The sequence below is a fragment of the Ambystoma mexicanum genome, chromosome 7q, assembly GCF_040938575.1.
Source record: "Ambystoma mexicanum isolate Mex_15411 chromosome 7q, UKY_AmexF1_1, whole genome shotgun sequence".
Taxonomy (NCBI): domain Eukaryota; kingdom Metazoa; phylum Chordata; class Amphibia; order Caudata; family Ambystomatidae; genus Ambystoma; species Ambystoma mexicanum.
The window spans coordinates 862497179-862521009 of NC_090941.1; the positions used below are offsets into that span (position 1 = coordinate 862497179).

General features: G+C 41.8%; 1 protein-coding gene across 6 annotated transcripts in view; it reads right to left on the reverse strand.

Moving 5' to 3' along the window:
* The window catches only part of FAT3 (FAT atypical cadherin 3), a 1069235-nt gene that overhangs the window by 763519 nt on the left and 281885 nt on the right, over nucleotides 1-23831 (reverse strand). For all 6 annotated transcript variants that reach the window (XM_069639361.1, XM_069639365.1, XM_069639363.1 and 3 more), the window contains exon 3: nucleotides 5094-5408. In XM_069639361.1, coding sequence (XP_069495462.1) covers nucleotides 5094-5408 — 315 coding nt within the window. The remainder of the gene's footprint in view (nucleotides 1-5093; nucleotides 5409-23831) is intronic.

Sequence of the window (23831 nt, forward strand, 5' to 3'; positions counted from 1 at the left end):
TATTTTAGAGCCATAGTTCATATATTGTTACCATTGTGCTGCATTCATCAATACTGCTATACACAATGTCGAACTAGAACATTGTTATGTATTAAACAATCTAAAAATCAAATTACAATTGCCTGCGATGGAATGTACAGAAGCTGTGTAGACGTCCACCGGTGGTTGAAATTTTAAGTATGATTACTTCCCTAAGTATTCCAGAGGTTGTAACCCCATTGAATTGTTAATCCTATATGTCCTCTGATAAAAGAAGTAGGGCCTGGGATAGGATCCCATTTGGCTGTAAATGATATCAGTAGACCACACAACCTCATCATTAATCCTCTTAAGATCCTGTCCTGCAATACTGCAGGGCTACAAAATAAGCTTGAGGAGGCAGCATGGAAGGAAGTTGCAATTCAGTACAATATTATTCTGTTCAGGAATTATGTTTTTTGGAGCCTCAAATGTTGATGGATTTTCCCTCTAGGCTAAAGAAGCACAAAGAAATACAATGAGGCAGCATATGCACTTGGTGAGTGCGTATATCTATATCTTTATCATAGAAAACCCATGTTGAGAGAACACATTGCAAAGATCTCACGTTAACAGCATAGTGACGTGAATACTTCAATGCTGTACTTTTGTACAACTTCCCAAGTGCAGTGATGAAAGCCATCCTATAAAAATGAATACAAACCAACCTAGCAAATATTTCGGAGGAATAAAGGGCTGGATTTCAAATTGGTGATGGCCTAGTGGCGTGAATGGCAGATGCGGACGAAGATGACTTAGGCAGATTTCAAGATCAGAAATGAGGGACCTTCACTCTGATTTCAGGGGGACAGTATCCAACTTATTTCTATGTGTGACAGGACTTAGAGCTGGTAATGGTTGATCCATTTCCGATTTAGTGGGTAACTGTACATGCAGAAGCTTTAGATGAAAATCCAATATACATTATTTACGTTTCCAATCTTGACACTGGAAAATGCTCTGAGATGTGAGAGATTGAATTACTCTTTTATAACACAATCTATTACTGGAGTCCAGTCTCTAACCATGGGGCCGGGATTCGAAACTGTGTTACTCTGCATTGCCTTGCTTCCACGACAAACGCATCGCCCCTGAGCTATCCTCCCGGACCTTTAAGACTAGAAAAGTGAGCATTCGCCTCTCAAGCTTTTACTCGATCTGCTTGGTGGAATAACACTAACTCAAATGTCCTCCAGATAAATGAAGAAGGGATTTCCAATAACGAAAGATCGATCAATGTGGACAAATTGTAACATCCTCTGAGTACATCTAGAACAATGGCACAAAATCTTCTATGAAGTGTTCCAGCGTCATACACCGCTTTATTCAAAAAGTTAAACGTATCCTTACCACATTGATTGAGCAGCGCAAAGGCAGATCAGGCCATGGCTGGTTCATCCCAGAATGTAAAACTACTGTAAGAGCCCACAGTGTAACCTTGAAAATGATCTCCAATGACTGAGGCTTGCTAAGGGGATAAAATGCAGTTTACAAGAAAAACTTTCTCGACCTAAATACTGCCCTGCTAGAGCCCTCCACATCTTTACCCCCAACTCTCTACTTGTCAAACGCTTCTCTAAGCCGTGAGTGGGGGGCAAATCTCTCCCTTTGGCTGGTGCTTCTCTTTGGAACAGCCACCCTGTCCCTCCGGAAACTCGTCAAAACGCTGCACTTCTCTACCTCTTTCCATCTTTCCCTTGCATGCTAAACATCCCACGCCACCGAGACTAGTGGCCTGGTCCCTCATGTACTTCACAGGATACCCGGCCTCTACCTAGTCGACACCAGCACCCTCACCCCCTCATCAGTGCCCTTCCAGGCCCACTGCCTGGAGGCTATGCATCCCACCCTCGGGTTTCCTCCACCTAAGCACTTAGCCAGTGGCCTTCTGCCATGGCACCCCTTGGCACTCCTCTCCTGGGCTCCCACTAGCACTTGCCCATTCCTCACTCCTCCCTCCCCTTCATTCCTGCACTTCTCTTCACTGCACTTGCACATCCAAATGCCACAAAAACTAGTAGGACCACGATTTCATATTACTGTTGTGGCCACTGTTATTTACTCCCCTTGCTCCCTCCCCACTTTTGCTGTGTGGTGCCTGGAAACACCATTTTGTTGTATAGGCACCTAACAAATGCTCAGTAAATAAACAAAGCAGAGACCAGGGAGATGGAAGGAGCTACAAATGGCAGCCACCTTAAACAAGCATTAGCAATGCCAATACTTTGGGCGTTTGTGTAAGCATGGGAAAGGCATTTGCCAGGCAAAGTCATAGTATTAACTGGCCATTGACGGTAGCAGGTGCCAAATGGTGCGAGTACCTGGGATTCTAATAGCCGTGCCTGGCAAATGCCTAATACTTATTCAGAAGCCAAAACCGCTGGCTTTGCCAATGCTTGTTTTTAACAGTATTTCAATGAAGGACATGTATAGGGCTTATTAATTGAGTGGCTGAAGACTGACATTTAAGACATTTGTATTACACCAGTGCTGGGTTTCAAACTCCAATGAAGTTATTAACTCTCAGCATACTGTTTTGAAAAAACACTGGAAGGCACTTGCAGTGCAAAGTTTTTTGTTAAGGCTTGATTCAAGCGAGCTCAAAGAGTTCTCATGAGGAGGGGTTTTGTGCAGGGCATGGCAAGAACGGGGTGGGAATGGCCATACGGATTAGTATGGCCATATGCAGTCACTGGTTGGGAAAATAACCAAACAAAACTTACAAGCTGTGTGTGCCCCTCATATGCCATTTCTCCCTATCTGTACTCTAATGCCATAGTTTCGGATTATAATAGCTCAAACTAAAAACAAATGCATATTCAGAATATTCTTTACAGTTTCATCGCTAATAGGTTTTTTGGGTAACTCAGGCAGAGTGTCCCGGAAAACGATCATTGGGCCAAATAGTGGAACCTCCAGCCAATCTAGCCCAACCCTAGCCTATTCCTTTCCAACTACTGATAATGTAACCTCCTGGAGCTTCCATTATTTCCTCTTATATGTTGTATGCTTGGAGAGAAATCTAGAAGGTATATAATGTGTACATAGTAAAAACAGTGTTTGTAGAGCCTGTAAATGATCTGTTCATGTACAGTAGCGGTTGAATGTTTATATATGACATGTTAAGTTTGTATATTGAATCTGTTTATCAGCCGTCATTGCATTATCTTATAGATATTTCATCTGAAATAAATGTAATTGACTTATTGAGAACCATTACATTGGATAATAGTTGCATAGATATTGCTTACGAGCAGGTGGAACAAACATACAGCACTGTAGAAAAACATGATCATTTCATTATTATTATTGGTGTGCTTCTGTAACTCTGCCTGCGTAATGTCTTGGGCACTGGAATCCGCCTGGTGCCTTTAGCAACCCTTCCAATTCCTTCATCACTTTATCAGTATGTTGTTTCCGCTATTTAGAGATTTTAAGCTGGAGGTTGTCTTGGCAAACCTGACACTGAATAAGAGGAGTCAGTAATAGCACCTTTTTATTTGAGTGCAAAGTAATTATTTTGTTTGTTTTCTGATCTATATTAACTGTTCAGCAGATGAACCCAACATGGGAACAGGCAGCTGCGGCCAAACAAATTGCTTATTCCTGATATCGTTGGCACACAGCGAGGCGCCAATCCACTCGGAGACACTTAACCCTCTGAGATGAAAGAAATACAGACTTGCTCCCATTTACATAATATATAAGACTATAAGACCATATATATAATATATGAGACCGTTCAGACATTCGGAAAACCACTTTTAACAATAGACTCCAACGATTTTGCTTTAAATATTTTAACAGTAAATACGATTACATGTGTTTTCTTTTAACAGTATATTAACCATAATATTACCAAAACAGTTATGTGAGATACGTCTATATTAAATCATGTCATTTGTGACAAAGGATGCTGAATCTTTTCTCATTTGGGGGCTGCAATGTGAGCGAATTTGCAAACCAGTATTGACCACTTCAACCTTCAACATTGCGCCTTGTTATACCTATGACAGAGATCTCAAAGCACCAATCTACATAACATTAAGACATTCTCCATATCCAGGTCACAGCATCAAAATGAAACTGTGCAAGCAAATATATGATTATGGAACAGTAGAGTTTGGGGTCCAATTTTCCTGGCTTGATGAGACTCTGTTAAGGGATGGTACATTCTCAGAACTTCTGTTAGCTCATTAGGTGATTGGTATTTCCATTGTGAGCAGTTAATGCTAGGGATGAGCAACAATGTTACCAAAGCAGCACCAGCTGTGGAATCTGCCCCCCGATTCAACTGTGACGGTGGAGCAGAATTCCCTGGGATCACCTCGTATCATTTCTGCCATAGGCTGCATTTGAAGATTTGTCGCCAATCAGGAAGCTAGAATTGTGTGTGGGTGTGCTCTCATTGACTTGAATGCCAGTAACTTCAGCCACTCAGAACATTTATGGTCTCCTCAATGACGGAACTGAACAGCTGCTCACTCAACGCAAAATTCCACCCAATCAGAGAGACTGACAGTGTAAAAATACAGATTCCACACAATGCGGCAGAATGTCAAAGGGGAAGCTTTTCACCCCAATCTGGCATTCTGCTCCATGTGATGAGAATCAGTAGTTTGATCCATCCTAAAACCCACGCTGCAAGAGCCTAGTGCACAGATTTACTAAATGAAAATATGGGCATAAGTCGCCTTTCATGGAGACATTTTCAAAGGTGAGAAAAAAACGAATCATTTAATGTGCAGTCCCAAAGTTTAACACACGCTATGAGCAGAGTATTAATGATTCTAAGCAACTACAGTACAAAATATTGTCAGCTACAAAAAGGACAAGTGAGGTCTTTGACTAATATTCTTACATTAGCATTATTTTGCATGCATATCCCTCAGGCCATTACGTTTCAGGTCAATCCCAGTGAAGCTGAAGGCAAATTCTCGATCAATACACAAGTCTTCCTTTCATAACAGCTTGCACGCATTATGTATTGTACAGTGAAGGCTACTTCAGGTACTAACTTTGAGGCCAGCCTGGTTGCATTAGTAACACAGCATTATTACATGGCGGTTCCCTACCTGTTTTGGAATTTATAGCGAAGAAATTTTGAGGATTTCCACTAGTGATCCGATATGACAGCTTTTCATTGGAAGTTGAGTCAGGGTCCTGCGCCTGGATCTGCAGCACCGACACATCCTTGGGGGAATTCTCCATGACCACGGGGTAGTAGATGGGCTCAGAGGTCAGCGGCGCGTTGTCATTCACATCTTCCACCTCAATGTAGATCTCAATGGTCGAATAGAGCGGTACAACGCCGCGGTCCGTGGCGTACACGCTGAGCCAATAGGATTGTGTGGTCTCTCTGTCGAGTACATCCGCGGTATAAATGACCCCTGCAAGATAAGGGAATACAGAGTGTTTAATGAAAATGCTTATCTCTCATAAACAATTAAAAAAAACTCATTGTGCACAATGTGAGAAGCAAAGCTTTATAATCATTTCTTTGAGTAGATATATTATACTTGCCAAGAGTCAATTATCACCAGCCAGTGGCTAGTGGAGAGTGCAAATGCTGCACCCTGCATATATTTACATATGTACCTTACCATTGGTTCCAATGCCAAATAAAAAGCCAAAAACAACACGACAAACAAGTCATATAGTTTCATCACATTTTATGTCTTGCACATTTTGAAAACACTTTGACGCTGACGTCTCAATATTATGTGCCTGTTTCACAAACGGTTTTTCAATTGGTGCATTGTGCTCACAGAATTCCATAGGTCAATTTAGATGTCACAAGAGCCAGTACGACCTTTCACCCTCATTGCTCCAGGCTCTGAGGCCGCAGCTGTTCAATAATTCATGCAATCTGCGCACTCCTCGCACAGGAGTGCCATGTTGCTTGGTCAATCGCTTTCCTCTCTTAACTGCAGTGCATGGCTCTTCCCCTATAGGGGGCAGCAAGGAAGCTGAAATCACAAACAAGGGGCTTCCATACAAATGCTGCTGTCTCCACGGATGGCATGGGGGCGATGTCCTCTGTAAAGCGCTTTGGATTAAGGCGCTATATAAATAACACATCATTATCATTATCATTTCAGTTACTTATTCAAATCTTCCGTTGTTCCTTAAGCCATGTAGCGACAGGAGAGCCACGCATCATTGACCTCCCATTCACACACAGACATTCCATCTCCCACTGCTAATGGCCAACACGGCAAGCAACACAGGACACACCACTACTTCCCTTACACACCATAGGCAACAGGCACAGCAACCCTCCCTCCCATCTTTACACACACAGACACACAACATGCTCACAGTTTCACTCAACAAAGTGTCCTCTCCATATAAGACATTTAATAACAAGAAAATATGTTTTAAAACGTGTGCTCTCTATTTCCAGGCTAAGGAGGAAATTGTATTAGTTTGTGTTATCAAATCACACTGTCCAAACAGTCCCTACTGTCATTCAGGCCAGTGTCATAATAGACAACTACTTCAATGGGTAAGGCATTTATGCAGTAAGACAACCACCCACACCAACACAACATGAAAACCCTGCGAGAGAGGCCATACAGTAAGATACATAAAGCGCATTCACACGTTCTGTGGGATGAGAGTTCATAGCAGCTAAGCCATTGGCCCACGGGCGATACGGAGGGACACGTAATAGACTGCAAACCCACCTACATCATATGAGGGGAAAAACTACCCAGACCATAGCTGACATGTTTAATAAGGAGGGGCACTATATGGAGCTGTGTTGCAGAACCATGGGCTGTGCCTCAGGTCTGGAAACCCATCAAAATGGGAGATAACTTAACATGTGATGCAGAGACATGTCAGCTCAGAAGTGCATGAGGATAAAGCCCTCACAGGAGATTTCTTCCCAGCTGTGATCCCTTACGTATGTCTCCCTCTCCTCGATCTTCTGAAGACAGCAACATATCCAAACTCAGAAGATCTTCATTTGCCAGTATAGCACATTGGATCAATGCTTTAATTGGAAAGAATTAGGTGCAAATACTGACCAATCTAGGCTTTAAGTGAGCCAGGGTTCAGCCTGGAAGGGTCTGAAGGACACACTTATGCCTGAGCCCGGCCGAGGCTCACTCATCCATTTCAGTTCATCTCCCTTTTCGAAGTTCTCCATATGTCTAACTTGCTATGTATGTCTCACTCTTCGGGTCTCTTTCCCTATTTGTGTCCACTTCTATGTGACCCTCTCCTCACAGGTCAGTCATGTTCTCAAAGGGCCTCATTACGGCCATGGTGCTCCCGTAATGAGGACCGGCACCCTTCATTACGGGACACCCTATTACGAGGTTCCCTTGCGGGACTCGGTAAGGACGCCTGGTAAAACCAGGGAGCTAATAACGGGCCCGTTATTAACAGGCCCGTTATTAGCTCCCTCCCCATTCCCATTGAGCCCTATTTGGGCTCAAATGGGAATGGGGATGGGTTTTTCCAATGAGGACTTACCGGGTCCTCCATGGTTTGAATCCTTATTAAGGGCATGGCTGTCTCCATACTCGTAATGAGGCCCAAACTCTCTTTAACCCCCAGTGTAAGTCTGTTTTGTTTTTCTGAGCATGGTCTTTGGCGTATGCTGTGCTGAAATCCTTCCAATCGTTCAGGAAACTTGCCATTGGGTGGCTTCTGACAAAAAGTCAACCTTCAAGTTAGTCCTCAGCTATAAATTGTACATATTGCATATGGCTCATTTCTGTCATTATTGGTTGCTATTACCTCTACTGTCTGTATATTCTGTATATATATATATATATGTACATATATCATGTATACTTGTTGAGCTATCACTACTACTGTTTATTACCATGTACTGTGCCTTATAACTTGTACTAAGCGTCCTTATACTCCCGGGTCCGGAGCGCTATAGAAATATAATAAACAAACAAACAAACAAACCTCAGTGATTCCAACCAACATCTCAGTATAATGGTTTACTATTAAATCATTCACTTTAAATTTGATTCTTTCAGCCAAGTGAAACCATCTCTCAAAGATGCTCAGCAATCACAGATTGAATTTGTTATGTTTGGCACAAGTATTGCAATGTACAAAAGATGGCATGCTTTGAGAACTCCCCTTTTTGCAGGCAATGAATGCACAGCGAAATTTGATTATTTGCCAAGGATCACACACTTTGGTTTGAAGTGAATCTGGGATTCTTCATACAAACTTCTTATGCCTTGTGTTAAGAAAATTTGAATAGCTATATAAAATGACTTCTTTGCGTGTGCAGCTAACGGACTTCATAGATGTAAACTAAGCTGTAAAAAAGTGAGTTTTATTAGTGCTCGTTTTCATTGTCTAATTGTTTAGATAATGCGTATCACAGTTCCAATTAAATACACATTTACATATTAGAAAAGGTACTACTAACAACAAAGAAAGGGTTTACAACACGTAATTGCCCACTCTTTCAAAATCAATACGTGCTCCATACAAAAACTCTGTAGGGGCCCCATGGGTATCCTTTAAAGCCCAGTTGGGAAAATGGGGCTCCACGCCTAATGGTATGCCAGCTCTGGGGCTGCCTGCATCTCTCCTTTTGTTCTGCCGCGTTGGCCTTGAAGGAGACATTACAGACACTGTGGGCGGGGGAGTGAGGAGGGCAACGCACAGCTTTAAACACCAAAGGCTGCAGGAGCTTAGTACTTTTTTGCGATCCAGTTAAATGAAATGCATCTATTTTCATCTAGCCATGTAGGAGAGTACCAGTACTGTCTTTTTGTCTTTGAGACGTTCAGGCACTCATTTTCTCCCAAAAAAGAAGTGCAGGTACTGAGGGGCGGGTAGGACCGGCCCATTTAAAGCACTGCTTTGGATCTAACTAACGTATCATCAATCGCTCGAAGACTGCATGTTCGCTGAATTCATCTGGTGAGTCAGTACTCTATCGCAAAGACCCTGCCTTGAGTTTCCTGGGAGTGCCTGTCTGCACAATTTAGGGTAACAGATGTGTCCTCTGTATGGGGTGGGGGGCTAAAAGGAATATAGATTATTATATTACATTAAAAGTTTAAAAGAATTGTTGACTTATTGGAGAATAATCCAGTAATGTTACCTCATCCCATATTATGTGCAGTTGCACTCTAATAATGAATACATTATGTCTTGGTTGAATATTGATGGATCAACTCCATTGGCAAGGGACAGAAAAAAGAGTTACATTTCCTCCATCCTGACTGTCCCAGAACAGAGCAGCAACCATCTTAAGAACATGCAAACATGCTGATTGGCTGAGTCAGTCAGATGACATCCCAGAAAGTGCAGGTGTTCCTGAGTGTTATCAGCAAAAGGCGGACAAAGAAAAGGGAACTGTAAATGGTAAGGTTCATGACCCCTAACCATCACATCTAAGGTACTCATGTCCATCACATCTCACCCATCACTCCCCATCCTAACTCTCATGCACACAGGAAAACACTCAACATGCACTCAACACAATAGCCCCATAACTAAAATCTAATTCACATCACACTCGCAATCGCGCCGCCAACACCCCCGAAACACCCACACAGATTCATCACATCTTTACACACAAACCCTTGATGAACTCTACATAGAAAACATGGCTCATGCCTACGTTATCCTATGTTCTTGATATCCTCATACCTTCCAACTGCACCATGCAGCACGTAAACCGCTGTCATTTTAGTCCCACAGAGAAGAACACAGGGGTCCTCTCTGCCATCCAGACGTCTTCTTGGAACCAGTGACAGCCTTAAGGGCAGCAGCGCCCCGCCCCCCACATACACACATTCCACATGAATGACAAAATCATGTAGAACATTCAAGCTATCCCATAAATCACTTAAATGTCTCCTTAAACGTATGTATAACCACATGCATTTTCACACGTATAACATCTTGTATTCTATAAATTACCTGTTCAAAGGAGGCAGTAATCATCATTGTATGCATCCACTGTTGATATACAGAACATGAAGATATTTCCCAAAGCTGTGATTTAGCAGAAGATATGACTTTTATAATCTATCTATGTATATTTCATGGTGGATTTATTGAACAATCATGTTGTACTATTACACCGGCGCTTCTTGCAATCCTATCACCTGCTACTTTGTCAACAGTTTGTGCAATTTGTGACCAGTAGGTGCCTACGAGAGGACAGGACCAGATTAATATTGATTCTTTTTCCCCCTTTCTTGGCTAAGGTGTACCAAGAGGCTGTAAAATGGTGTTCATTTGGATATTTCCCAAAGCTGTGATTTAGCAGAAGATATGACTTTTATAATCTATCTATGTATATTTCATTGTGGATTTATTGAACAATCATGTTGTACTATCACACCGGCGCTTCTTGCAATCCTATCACCTGCTACATTGTCAACAGTTTGTGCAATTTGTGACCAGTAGGTGCCTACGAGAGGACAGGACCAGATTAATATTGATTCTTTTTCCCCCTTTCTTGGCTAAGGTGTACCAAGAGGCTGTAAAATGGTGTTCATTTGGATATTTCCCAAAGCTGTGATTTAGCAGAAGATATGACTTTTATAATCTATCTATGTATATTTCATTGTGGATTTATTGAACAATCATGTTGTACTATCACACCGGCGCTTCTTGCAATCCTATCACCTGCTACATTGTCAACAGTTTGTGCAATTTGTGACCAGTAGGTGCCTACGAGAGGACAGGACCAGATTAATATTGATTCTTTTTCCCCCTTTCTTGGCTAAGGTGTACCAAGAGGCTGTAAAATGGTGTTCATTTGGAGGAATTGAATAGGGCGCTCATCACTGTACTCAGAACATCAGATAGGGATCCAGTAAGCGGCTCCAATGTTCATCCCAATGTTCATCAATGAAACACTTGTGTATAGGTGCGTTACAAATGCCATATCATATCATATCATATCCCATTTTGCCACTTAATTTATTCAGTATGGTAATCTGAAAATGTGTAGATTTGTAATCCTTAGACAAGAGATTTCACTATTCTGCAAATACAGGTAAAAGAGGGACGGTTGAGCGCATCTATACACTCAAATTAGACCTTGTATGAATGCACCCTTTATTAAACACATCAAATTGCGTGGCAACACATAGCACAGTCATGATATTTCACTCTACGATGGCCGTTGGTAACTAGACCTCTACTCCTTTATTTATAAAAACACTCTTGGGTGTGCAGTCCTCTGTCCTCTTTCTATGATTAATTTGCCTGCTATGTCCACCATTAACGTGTCCACCATTACCGGTACAATGCTTATGCCGAAGACACCTCTACCAACGGTGTGTTCATGCCTCGGCACTAGCTCCTCTCAGACACGCTGCCCATACTCCACCAGTTCAGCTCACCTGCGCCACAAGGACAGGAATCACTGTTACCGCATCCCGCCATTAATCCCTGCTATCTTTACTATGTTTACAGCAATGTTTTCCCAGCTGCAATGCCATAAGGCGATATGAGGGATGCCTAGATCATGACGTGGCTGCACTAGATATTGAAACACCAGTTCTGGAGACTTGGGAGGCCAACAGCATGGTTTCATAAAAAAAGGAATTCCATATTTTGCATTGAGCACTGCACAAGTACAGCAGCGGCCTCAGGTAAGGTGATGGGATGCAAAATCAAGTAGATCTCACCCCACGTGAGTGTATTCTCATTGGCAGTCCACCACACCTCCCAAAAATACAATTTGTACTGAGAAACACAAACAGATAAACATATAAAGTGCCAAGGACAAGGTATCTCGTCCTTGGGATTACCTCCCTAGTGCCAAGGACGAGATAGCTCGTCCTTGGCACTTAAGGGGTTAATGAAGGAGAAATGCTGGAAGGCTTTGCATGGTGAAATACCAAAATCACCAAAAAAGGCCTTGGCACTGGGGGGGAATACCCATGGCAGTTAAAAGGTTAAGCTTGCCAATTGTTCTACTGTAGCCCAGGAGACACACACACACCACATAATGAGCTGATAGCTGATCTGACACAATGCACTTTGATTGGTTGAAGCTTTCCTTCAGTAAAAGAAGAAACAGCTATGATATGATAGGTTAATTATAACGCGCTTAATACCCAGAGGTTTCTAATCGCGGACACGGGGATCGAACCTGCGTTGCTCTGTGTCGTCTTACTTCCAAGGCAAGCACGTTGCCGCTGATCTATCCTCCCGAGACTCTATCATATAGAAAGGCAATTATGAGAAGCAACTGCACTACTCAATGATAAGGTTTGCCAGGTTTCAAACAGTAATTAGACATATTTGACTATATGTTTTGCTGGGTGGGTGGCTTCTCATTTGTAAGTGACATTGGCTAGTAGTTTCCATTTTTGGCAAGCAGAGAAGCAAGATTGTTATTGTTTTTCCAATGTCGAGTAAGGCATATGTTCATGTTTTGGCCAGGCTATGTTATTAATGTATGAATTAAGTCTTCCAGTTAGATGCATGTGGTGTCAGAATATGTCTGCTACTGAAACTCCTTTACAGAGTGTGTTCACTATTACAAGCATGTGGATTAGACTGAGTAAAATATGATGACAATTAGTTGTAATTATGGCAGAGGAACTTAACAGCATCTGCCAACTCCAAACTTTGCCGCTGAGATCATGACATTGTGATGGTGCAGGTAGGACAGATGCCTCCTGGACCTGCCAAGCAAAACAAATATAAAATAAGAAACCTTTTTTAGTAAATGTTTTTAGGCCTTTTGTCGTTTGAATAGCTGCCATGTTTTTCTGTAGATTATGGACACGAGTAGAGTAGAGTTCGTTTTGCCACACTTCAGGATTTCTGAATACAGAGACGTTATAGAAATAATGAAGGGTGGCATGTATAGCTGAACAGGGTATATATTGGAACATTAGTTTTGTTGAGATTTGTAACATTGAGCAAGGGTGTCGCCATCTTGAAACAGGGACCCCATTTGAAAGCTGCACAAGGTTTTATTAAAAGTTTTCCTTTTTCACTACTATTCGGAAAACACCATACAGCCAAAGTCAGGAAAAAAGGGAAGATAGAATGGTGTTTGATGAAGTTGTGAGAATAGACTTTATCCAGGACTCAAAACTACAGATGCAAAATTTTCGTTCGATACGATAACTAGATGAATATCGAGAGCTTTGACTGACATGTGCACGAGGATCCAGCAACATTGCCAAAGATACAAAGCTAAGCTACATACACAGTGCCCCCAGTGACAGGTGAGTGCGATCTCACCCATGGTAGAATGTATTGGTGAGACCAATAAATACGAGAAATTATTTTCTGCATGCCATGTTTTTTTTTAAAACAGCTATTCGTCCCATTACCTAATTAAAAGACTGTGCACCTGCGTTGGCTACATGTATCGAGACGAGAGTTGCAGAATGAGCAATTCAAGGTTAGGGAACAGTCTGGGATTATTGGGGCCCGAGCATGGGAAGTGAGATGGGAGTATTTGGTTTTTCTTGAAGCCAGCTTTCGATCTCTCTGTTCACATTAATTGATAATTGGATTGTCTCAGAGGGATGCAATATACAAGACCACCCTAAGAAGTGGCAACAAATGGCATAAAGACTTTTTTATCACTGTCAGCATGAAACCTGTCATCCAATCAAACAGTAAGTTAATGATACTCATTGTGATGACGTTGTAGTTGCTGGGTTGGACTTGGGTGGTTTTGGAGATAGTGGCTTAGCCATTGGTAGATTCTAATGTACAGGGTTCTACAGGGTTTTGATTAGAGTAACCAATGACTATGTTAGAAGTGTATGAAATGTTTTATGTATGTATGTACAGTCTATGGATTTCCTTTTTATATTCTGTGGCCCTGTGCGGGCGGGTTGAGAGATTTTCTGGTTTTTCTCCCGGCTGTTACTATTGCAAAATAAAGTAAATAAAGCTGTTTCTTCCTTGCATCTGGTACACTCCATTATTTTGTTTAATTGGATTGATTTTGTTGGTACTTATGCAAAATGGTGACTGTTATCAAAGATCTTTTGGTTGAGCATGTCAAACACAGTGGAGGGTTTGTGCAGGCCCAACCCCACAGCCACTTCCAGATGCCAACCACATAACAATGGACAACTTGTGAAGGGACACCTCTACCTTTCAATCCATCAAAGTAGTATCAAAGAGCACCAAGGTGAAATATGGCTTTGAAATCATAGAGGTAGCTCAGGGAGTAGGTTGCAGAGTGGGGCACTTCTAAGTGAAGCACTAGTGACAGGTGACCAGTTCTCTTAGATGCGCATGCAAGATGTTTCGGGAACCAGTGCTGCTTTGTGAAAAGAAATCAGCATGTTTTTATGACTTATGGCAATAAGTGCACTATCACTCAAATGGTGATATACTCAATTCCATGCAGGCAAAATCAGGGGCTATGCTTTCAGGCAGCATTGTTCCACAGTGAAAGGCACCACAGTCTTCATAAGGTAAGGAACACTGTTGGTACTAAAATGCTAACGCACCAAGATTACCACTCCACCAGACAGTCAACTCCGGGGCATTGTTATTAAGCATCACTACCGACACTATGGAATTACAGCTGGCAGTAAATACCACCAGGGAGAAATAAACACCAGCTGTAAAAGTACTGCTACTTGAAAATAGGGTTTCTTGGGTTCCATGTGTTAATATCCACGCAAAAATATGTCAAAACCAAAATATCGCCATATTTTTGCGGCAATATTGAGGCATGGACCCTGCGGGGGACACCCCTGCAAACCCTGCATTATTTTTAAATGTGCGGTGGACACCCCCGCTCCCACAAATTAACCCCCCAAAAATATTGCCTATGGCATTCCCGACAACCATATATATGGCTATATATTTGGTGGGGATAATATTACCTGATACCGTTTCTTGCTATTCCAGTATATTGAAAAATGCTGCTAGGTGTAGAAATAGTACTGCCTGGTTTAAAAAATGCTGCTTCATATGAAATATTCACATTTCTACAGTTAGCAGCACATGAGCAGCCCTGAGGTACAAATGAGTCCGCCAGCAGTGCCTTTGTGTGCACCGTCTACACACGATGCATTTTTCATACTGCAACAGCAGGTAATGATTTGCATCAGTTGCAAGCTGATATTATTATGGCAACTCATTTGAATGAATGCTGGGCTATATTTTGTTCTATAGTGGTAATTGTTTGTGGTTAAAAAGTATTCACTGGTGGTGAGGGAATTACCATTGTCAATAATTTCACTACTTTACTGCAAACCGATTCAATTGATTGTATCATGAAGAAGTAGTTCTGGTTCTTTAATGGCTCCTCATTTACTGCCAGTTAACACTAGTGGCGTTATACCACTCTATAGGGTGTTTTGTTTTTTCTCTCCACAAAATATAAACAGCATTAAAGGATATTAAATGAAAGATTGCAAAGAAAGAGCTTCAAACATGTAAATAATATAATGTGTATATTAAGTGCACATAGGTGTGTATATACACTGGAAGTTTAAATAATGTAATCCAAGAACACGTTTTACAATATAACCAGCCAAAACCCATGGGTGTGTTCACCTTGAAAACTAGTGCTCTGGAAGTGGCTCTTTTCTCAAGAATCAAGAGAACTATGAGAAAGAATGTTTATTTTGAAAGAAAACACATCTATTGAAGCTCATTTTCTGTGACAGTAGACTGAGCTGGGTGGCATACAGTCCAACATTGAATTATTTAGACATTTACCAGATCCTTTATTAAATCCCAGATAGAATTCAGAAGTGTTTGGAGGGCTTTGTTGAAAAGGTATTTCACTAAAAAGGGAACATAGAGAAAGTCGAATGGGCTGTGTCGAATTGAGGGAATGTGTCCTTTCTTGTCTCTGTGTGTGTGGGGTTTGATTGTTGCTCTGGGAGCAACATTACATTAGAAACATTCCTCTGTAAAGTTAACCAACTACTAAAATAGTAAATATATATATGCATGTATATATATATATATATATATAGAGAGAGAGAGAGAGAGAGAGAGAGAGAGAGAGAGAGAGAGAGAGGGAGGGGGGGGCATTTAAAAGAAAACCAGCCTATGACTTTATAACAAAGGCTGAACAAAGGCTGAATACTAAAATACAGCGTGATGTACAGTATTATAGCTACAATCTCAAAGCTGTTCAAATCATTGCTGCAGAAGGGGACGGTTGCATGTAGGCCAAAGACGGTATGATGTGTTATTCAGTAAATGCTGAGGTCCTGCTGGAGGTCTGAAATGGGTGAAAGAGGTGATTTGCGAGCAAATTTCTCCTGTACTTCAGAGGCAGTAAAGACTGTTGGAAATGAGTCTGGCTGAGTATATAGCTCAATTTCGGCTTGGCCTATTTGGGAAATTGTTTTGAAATTGATGTTCAAGTGACCTCAAATGCTATGTCTGTATGGATGAAAGCACTCAAAAATTATAGTCTCTGTTTCCAAAGGCAAAAATATTAAACTAAATACTAAGTTGGAAATAGCACTGCAGACAAAGAATGCAATGTGCAATGGAAAAAGAAGGGCAAGCAGTTCATTTTGAGTACATTTTAATGCATTAACTATTACTTTGGAAACATGATTTTGCTACTAAAATGAAATTGCTACTTCCAATGGTATTTTTCATTTTCAGAAATGCATGTTCTCATAGAGTCAACTATGTGTGTTTGTATAAAGGTTCTGGTAGATTATCAACTCCTTGGAAATCTTCATACATATCCCCGAACACGCATCTTTGTGAATTTGAGGCTGCATGCAAGAGGCCCACACCATTATCATGTGGCTACTTGCAAAAGAACCATCGCACGGGGCTCCCACCAACATGACAGCTTTGCCATGGTGACTAACAAGGAGAGATTTCAGAAGATGGAGAACATTGCCTTCCTGGTTTTCCAACTACCTGGATGTTTGTTGTTGCATTTTCCCAGGCAAAGAAATGACTGGGAGGGCCTAACTACAATTAATTGTGGCATAGCTATTATGTGAAACAGAAACCCCTGTGTTGTACAGAATTGAGCACAAGTTGACAGAAGAGGCAGACGAAAATGAAACATCTCTCTGAAGGAACAGTATGGCAATGAGCTTTATACAGTTGGTGCAAGAACAGTTTTAAGTAGTACTGTAAATAAAGGGTGTTTCTAATCCCTGATTTGCTGGTCCTCGTTCTCAACTTCAGGAGGATGAAGGGATAAGCGTACAGTGTGGTCATCCAAACCTGTGACTTTCCCATTGAGACCGAAATCAGAAGTGAGTAATTGTCTTTGTTAGGCTGGAACAATACAATGGATACAGCTTCATGTGAACATATACAACCATTTTTCAGCAGGAAGTGCAGTGCTGATTTCCACATCTACAGGAAATGCATGGAAACCTTCATTACTTCCACTCTTCATCTCTATAGCACATTTTGCAGGAGGTGGTCCAGACATTGTTGGACACCATTAATTGGAAAGGAAGGCCACGGAGACGTACTGGTGTGTGTGCTGTTCTTTATTCAACTAAATGCTTCCTCCATGTAGCTCCTCCTCTTCCTCACTTGGACGTGTGTCCCTAAAAGGGCACTCCGTTCTACAGGGTCCCTCACAACAGACACCAGAGACAAGGTAATCAATAACCAATAACTTTCTGTCAAAAACTCAAACTCCTCCCCCTTGAGATACATATTCCAACCCTCTGGCTCCCACAACCAGCAGCATGTATATGTATCACTCCAAAATGCGATTTAGGCTGGAAATAACAGTGGCTGAGGGCGGTGGGGAGAGGATTGTGACAGCGAAGTGTAGGAATCAGAGTAATGAAGGCAACCAGTAAGAACTCTGGGCCTTACCCATTTCTGCCTCTTTCTAATCCTTACAAGGTGAGTTTGTGCCAAACACTCAGAGTGTGCACAAATGAAGACCAAATATCAGAATACTAGAAAAATATCTATTTAATGAAAATATCATGTTATTGTGAAAGCTACAACACAGCTGCGACATTTCTTTACACAGCAGAATTAGTGACATGAAGTTTGTTATATTTAACAAAATGTGATGGGCACAAACAAATTGTGGGCTACACATCTAGCAAATCAAGAGTTATCTAATGTCTGCCAGTATATGAACGACTCTGCATCACCAGCAGTATAAGACCCTTCTGTTGTTCCTAATCAAGCAGGACGGTTTTCCTCACCGACCTGAAACAAAGAAACAATCCTTAGAATGGAAATGAAAGGAATTTTCTAGAAAAATACAAACTATCCTCCCAACCTCTAATGAAGGAGACAACTGACTTGACGAAGAGCAAAGACAGAAACGTGGTTGGAAGAACCAATACCTGACAAAGCAGAATATTAAAAAGAAAAGTAGGGAATGTGGGGATGTCATTCACGGTGGTCTCTTGGATTCTTACTTCCCTATTCGTCACGAACATATGATGTCACGCTTAGTTACGTCCACTAAATGGTAATGACCTGCCTCCATACAACACTGGTAGTTTCACCTCTCTGACAGTCACTAAAAACAAATGGTGCATGCATGTATGCCATGCAAGGTGGTCACTGGGCTTCTCTCCTCCCAACTGTAAAAGTCAAAGAAATATGGCACACTCACCGCTGCTGAATTCTGCCACCTGCCACCAAAAGACTCTTGGGAAATTTAATAACCAATCTATTACATTTTAATTGTCTACCTCTCCTTTAATTAAATCATTATTATGAGGGGATTTATGGACGTATTAGTTCCACTGCTTGCATACAACTGATTATCAGCAAGTGGTGGCCGGTGTGGACGGATAGGCCCTTTAAACAGGTCGACCTGTCAAACTGGTCAACCACTCAATGACGAGCAAGGACCCCAACCTAGAAGGTAAGGAAGGGGCTTGGGTGGGAAGAGGTGGAGGAATGAATGGTGTGGGATGCTTGGAAAGTGGAGATGGGGCCAGGCTGAGGGAAAAGAACTGTGTGGTTATGTGTGCAAGGTGTGCGTGGGCTGGTATCAAAGGAGTGGGGAATATATGTTGCGGGTATGTTAGTTATGTAGATTGGGGCTGGGATGAAATGACCGGGCAAGGCATGGGCAAAAATGGGCAGGGATGGAAGGGAAGTGAGTGGTGTGGGTAGCATAGGGGGGTCATATGGACCTTTGCGGCACATTGTTCCGCACCCAGAATTAATATCCCCACCATCCACCCCCATATATACCTTACCCCCACTTACCATATGCACTTTGCTGCAAAAAAGTGCAAATATATTATGTGAAAATGCAGTCAGCAAAATGGCAAAAGTTACTATAGACCGTCCATGGTAGTGGGTAAGAGAGCTCGATTGAGTAAAGAGGAGGTAGGAAAGAGGAATATAGGGGGACCCCCTGAAAGAGTGAAAACAGGAAGAGTAGTGTGGAAGCGGGAACAGGGCATAAGGGGAGCTCTGGGGATTAGTTTAGATGAGAAGGGTAGATCAGTTGCATATGTCGATAACCTGTGGTCGACCAATATGCAACTGTTCATGAGCAGTCATTATGGACAAGCAGTTGGGCGGAGGAGGAGCATTTGTGCTCATCTACTTGAGTGGTCGAGAAGTAGGTTGTTGAGCATTAGACATACATCTCTCTGTTTCTTCCCAAAGCTAGATCTTCACACAATAAAGGTTGTATAAGTCAGAGGAGGAGGTACGTAGTGATGAAAGCACAGTTTCAAAGGAGTGAGGAGCTAATAACGGGAGGGGTGAGCAATTTGGCAGAAAGCGAACTACAAGCAACCCAGGGTGAAAAGTGGATGGCTGGGCCTCTGGTTAAGGGGGAAGTGTACACGCGTGCATGCATGTGTGTGCATACATGAGTGTTAGGGAGGAGCCACTCCTTGAAGAGCATGGTCTTGAAATCTTTCCTGAAATCTGAAATGTACAAGCAAAGGGGTGAGTCTCGTGTTGACATGGAGGAGGTACCAGAATCTGGGGTCGTAGACAGTGAAGGACTCCTTCAGGTTCTTTCCTTCCTCCACCAACCGTGTTCAAGTCTGCACATGTCCTTACTTCTGGTGTATCCTATTTCAATGTTCTGCTTCAAATATGATAGCTATCGTTTGCCTCTAAAGTACATCTACCTACAAGATCATAACCTCCAACTGCTCTGCATCACTTATGTACCCTGCCAGGCCAAAGTTGCAAGAATCATCCAACACAAACCTTGTAAGAAGTTTGGGAGAGTTTGGTCTGACCAAATCTGTGGAAAATTAGATGGATTGAATCTACACAAATATTCTTGGTTAGTTTTACGCACAAGCACCCATAAGAGAGAGGGCATATACACTTGCTGACCTAAAGAGCACTATCCGTGCAGCCCTGTCGAGTACTGCACAAACACTTCTGCATGCAGAGCATACTGAGACATTTCTGAAGGCCCACCCTCCGTAGAGCATCTTACACCTGTGCTGATGAAGTCCATCCACTTTGTTTTAGGGAGCTGATACAGAACCCAAAGTGAAAGAGAAGGCTTCAGGACTCATAGGTGTGGGAAACATTTATCACACAAAGCTCCTGGCTTGAAATGCCTTAGACATTATAACAGGGAGTAAAGGGAGTGGTTTGGGTAGTATTTATACATCCCAGGGGGGAGTTGGAATTTTTAGAGAAATTAACAGATTACAGTGTGTCCAGGGGTGAAAGCACCTCACAGGATAAGTACTGGGACAAGGAAAAGAGATGTAGTGGTAATGAATGCTACATGAGTCCATTACCGTCTGGTCCCAGGTGTAAGACTGACCTTTGCAAGTGTTTAAACTCCCAGAGCGTGCTAACAGGTGCCAGCTTATTTTTGAAGAATGAATGAGTCTATTTGCCTTTGAAGATTGTCCCTTCATAACCACTTCATACAAGGCCATTGCTTCCAGTATTAATGGGGCACCATAGCTGCATAAACAAAACAGGTGACCAAGGGATGCACATCCTTGAGGAAAGGGACCAACGCAGCATGGGCAACAAAGCACATATGCATCACCAACCAAGACATAGGGGGTCATTCCGAGTCGGGCGGTAGGGGATACCGGGCACTGGTAATCCCCTACCGCCCGATTCTGAGGTCGGTAATCCCCTACCGCCCGATTCTGAGGTCCCCGGTAATTCTGAGGTCCCCGGTAATCCCCTACCGCCCGATTCTGCGGTCCCCTAACGGGACCCGTAAGGTACGTTTGGTCGGACCAAACGTACCCTACGGTTCCCGTTAGGGGACCAGGCCGCTAATTACGGGCCTGCCATTAGCAGGCCCGTAAATAGCGCCTTCCCCATTCCCATTGAGCCCTATGGGGGCTCAAATAGGAATGGAGAATGGCATGTTCAATGGGGACTTAACGGGCCTGCCAGGGTCAGATTACACCAGTAAGTCCCCATTGAACTACACCGGTGCCGGACCCGTTATTGGTGGCAGTCATGGCGCAAATAGCACCATGACTACCACCAATCTCGGAATGAGGCCCATAGTATTACTGATTCAGACCTCACCGACTGCATGTAAATGGTGACATACTGCTTGATGTGAAAGGCGGAACCTCTGCCTTCAAAGAGAGTTTCTACATTGCCCAGTTTATAGTCATTTGGTGTTCAAAACAATAGATGCAATAGTCGTAATATTCAAATGTGTTACATAAATTATTAAATGCCATTAAAAAGGGGCACCATTTAGTATTTTATTTTTATTTTTTATTAAATGATGTAGTTTTATTCAAAACTTTTCATTTATCCATACAATCATACAATTCCAAAATGTACAAAAGAGAAAAAAAAAAAGAAAAAACACATTCTTTCATTGACCGTACTTTCCAAGCTATCTCATTTCATTTCCCTTGCAACTTTGGATACTACTATAAGTCCATAATAACAATTTATGTGCTTTTCATCATAATAATATGATTCCAAAATTGAATTATGACAGTAGTGAGGCTCCTGTTATTTCCTGACAGTATTAGATTCCATCTATCCTGACTATTGAGTTTGTTTCCAGATGTAGATATCATTTCTCGAAACCAGTTTCTTTTTTCAGCCAACGCAGGGCAAATCGTGATGATATGGTGTATAGTTTCAGTCGTTTGTTTGTTCTCACAGAATCGACAGAATTCTGCCTCTTTCAAGATGAGCCTGTTATTTGCCATAAGTTCCCGTGTTGGTAGTTGATTCAATCAAAATCTAATGAATTGATCCCTAATCTTTCTATCCGGAAATTGCTTCAGATATGCCGGTAAGTCATTGAGTGCACGGTTGTTCAGTTCACAGTTCAAGTTCATCTGATATCGTGCTTTGTCTGTTAGGGTAGAAATCCAATCATTTCGCTGTAGTCTTTGTTTAGCGCATTGTGGGCGGTTCACAAGCATCTCTGTTGTTATACTGTTTGCTGCCATCACGTCAATCATGACGTTCTTCCATGTCGCTAATGCCGCGTTAGCCACAGTATCAGATCCCTGTTCAAATAGTTTGTCTGCTGGTATTTTGTCCTCATTAATCATCTTTCTATACAAGTCGATCTTTTTCCAATCGACTATTGATCTTAATGATTGGGTCGCAATCTCATGTCTGATTCTTTTGATTGGAAATGAGCTCGATAACCCAAGGATTTTCCTCCATAACATGCCTTCTAAGATATCCCATATTGATTGGTCATAATGTATCATAGCCTCACTCCCGTAACTCAAAATTGCGGTTACTTTTTGTCGGTAGAATATGAGGATCGGTTGTAAGGAGTATTTTCCAAATTTTCTGTGTATAAATAACCCTTGTCTCGCCAGTGAGGCTGTTTTTGTTCTTAATTGTTTTATCCATGGTGTCTCAACTTCTGATTGATTCACTAGAACTCCCAGGTATTTGATTTCTGTTACCTTTGTCAATTTTTGTTAGTTCATGTAAAATTGAAAAGACTGTTGCTTTCTTTTTTGTCCTTTTTTTACTGAAAGTGGCATGATTCTTGTTTTGGCAGTGTTAATCTCTAAGCCATTTTCCACCATATAAGTTTCCAACTCCCATAGGCTTCTTTGTAGCCCTAATTCTGTTTTGTCTAAGATGACAATGTCATCTGCATACATCAAGTGCTTAATCTGCTGGTTATTCAATTATGGTGGATTTGCCTTCTGAAAACAAGGAGGATCAGGGAGATCCATTTTATACAGCTTAAACAGTGTTGCTGCAAGATGGCAGTCCTGTTTGAGACCATTTTCCACTTCAATAGGAGCCGATAATTGACCCTGTTGTGAAAGTCTGATTCTGAAGGTGGTATTGCTATATAGTTGCTTGATGGGTTCCACTATTGTTGATGGACACTTCCACTTCATTAGTTTTTCCCACAATGTTCTCCTATTTACCAAATCAAAGGCCATGTGCAGATCTATGAATGCTGCATATGTTGACCAATGCCTCCTGTTTCAGTAGATTCAAGATCATTAGATTTACATGAGTACCCATGCTCTTTGTGAATCCAGTCTGCCTGATGTCAAATTGCTTATTTTCCTTAATCCATATATTAAGTTTGTTTAGTAGAAGCATTGCAAAAATCTTCCCAATCGGGTCCAAAAGTGTGATTGGTCTGTAGTTTGTAGGTAGTTGCCTATCACCTGCTTTATATATTGGTATCAGGATTGCAGTTGTCCAGGTATCGGGTATTTGTTTCCCTTTTTCAATTGCAGAGAATAGATGAACGCAGAATTTTGCCCAATCCTCTGGGTGTTTCTTTACAAGCATGTTACTTAGAACATCTTAGTATTTTAAAGATCTGCCTCTTATGTCTACCACCTCAAAGGTCCTAAAACATAGACCATTTAAATGAAGGAAATCCATCTGTAAGAGGTTGTTCTCCATCGGCAGAGACTAATAAGCATGTCACCGAGGAATTCTATGAGTTTACTTGCTATATA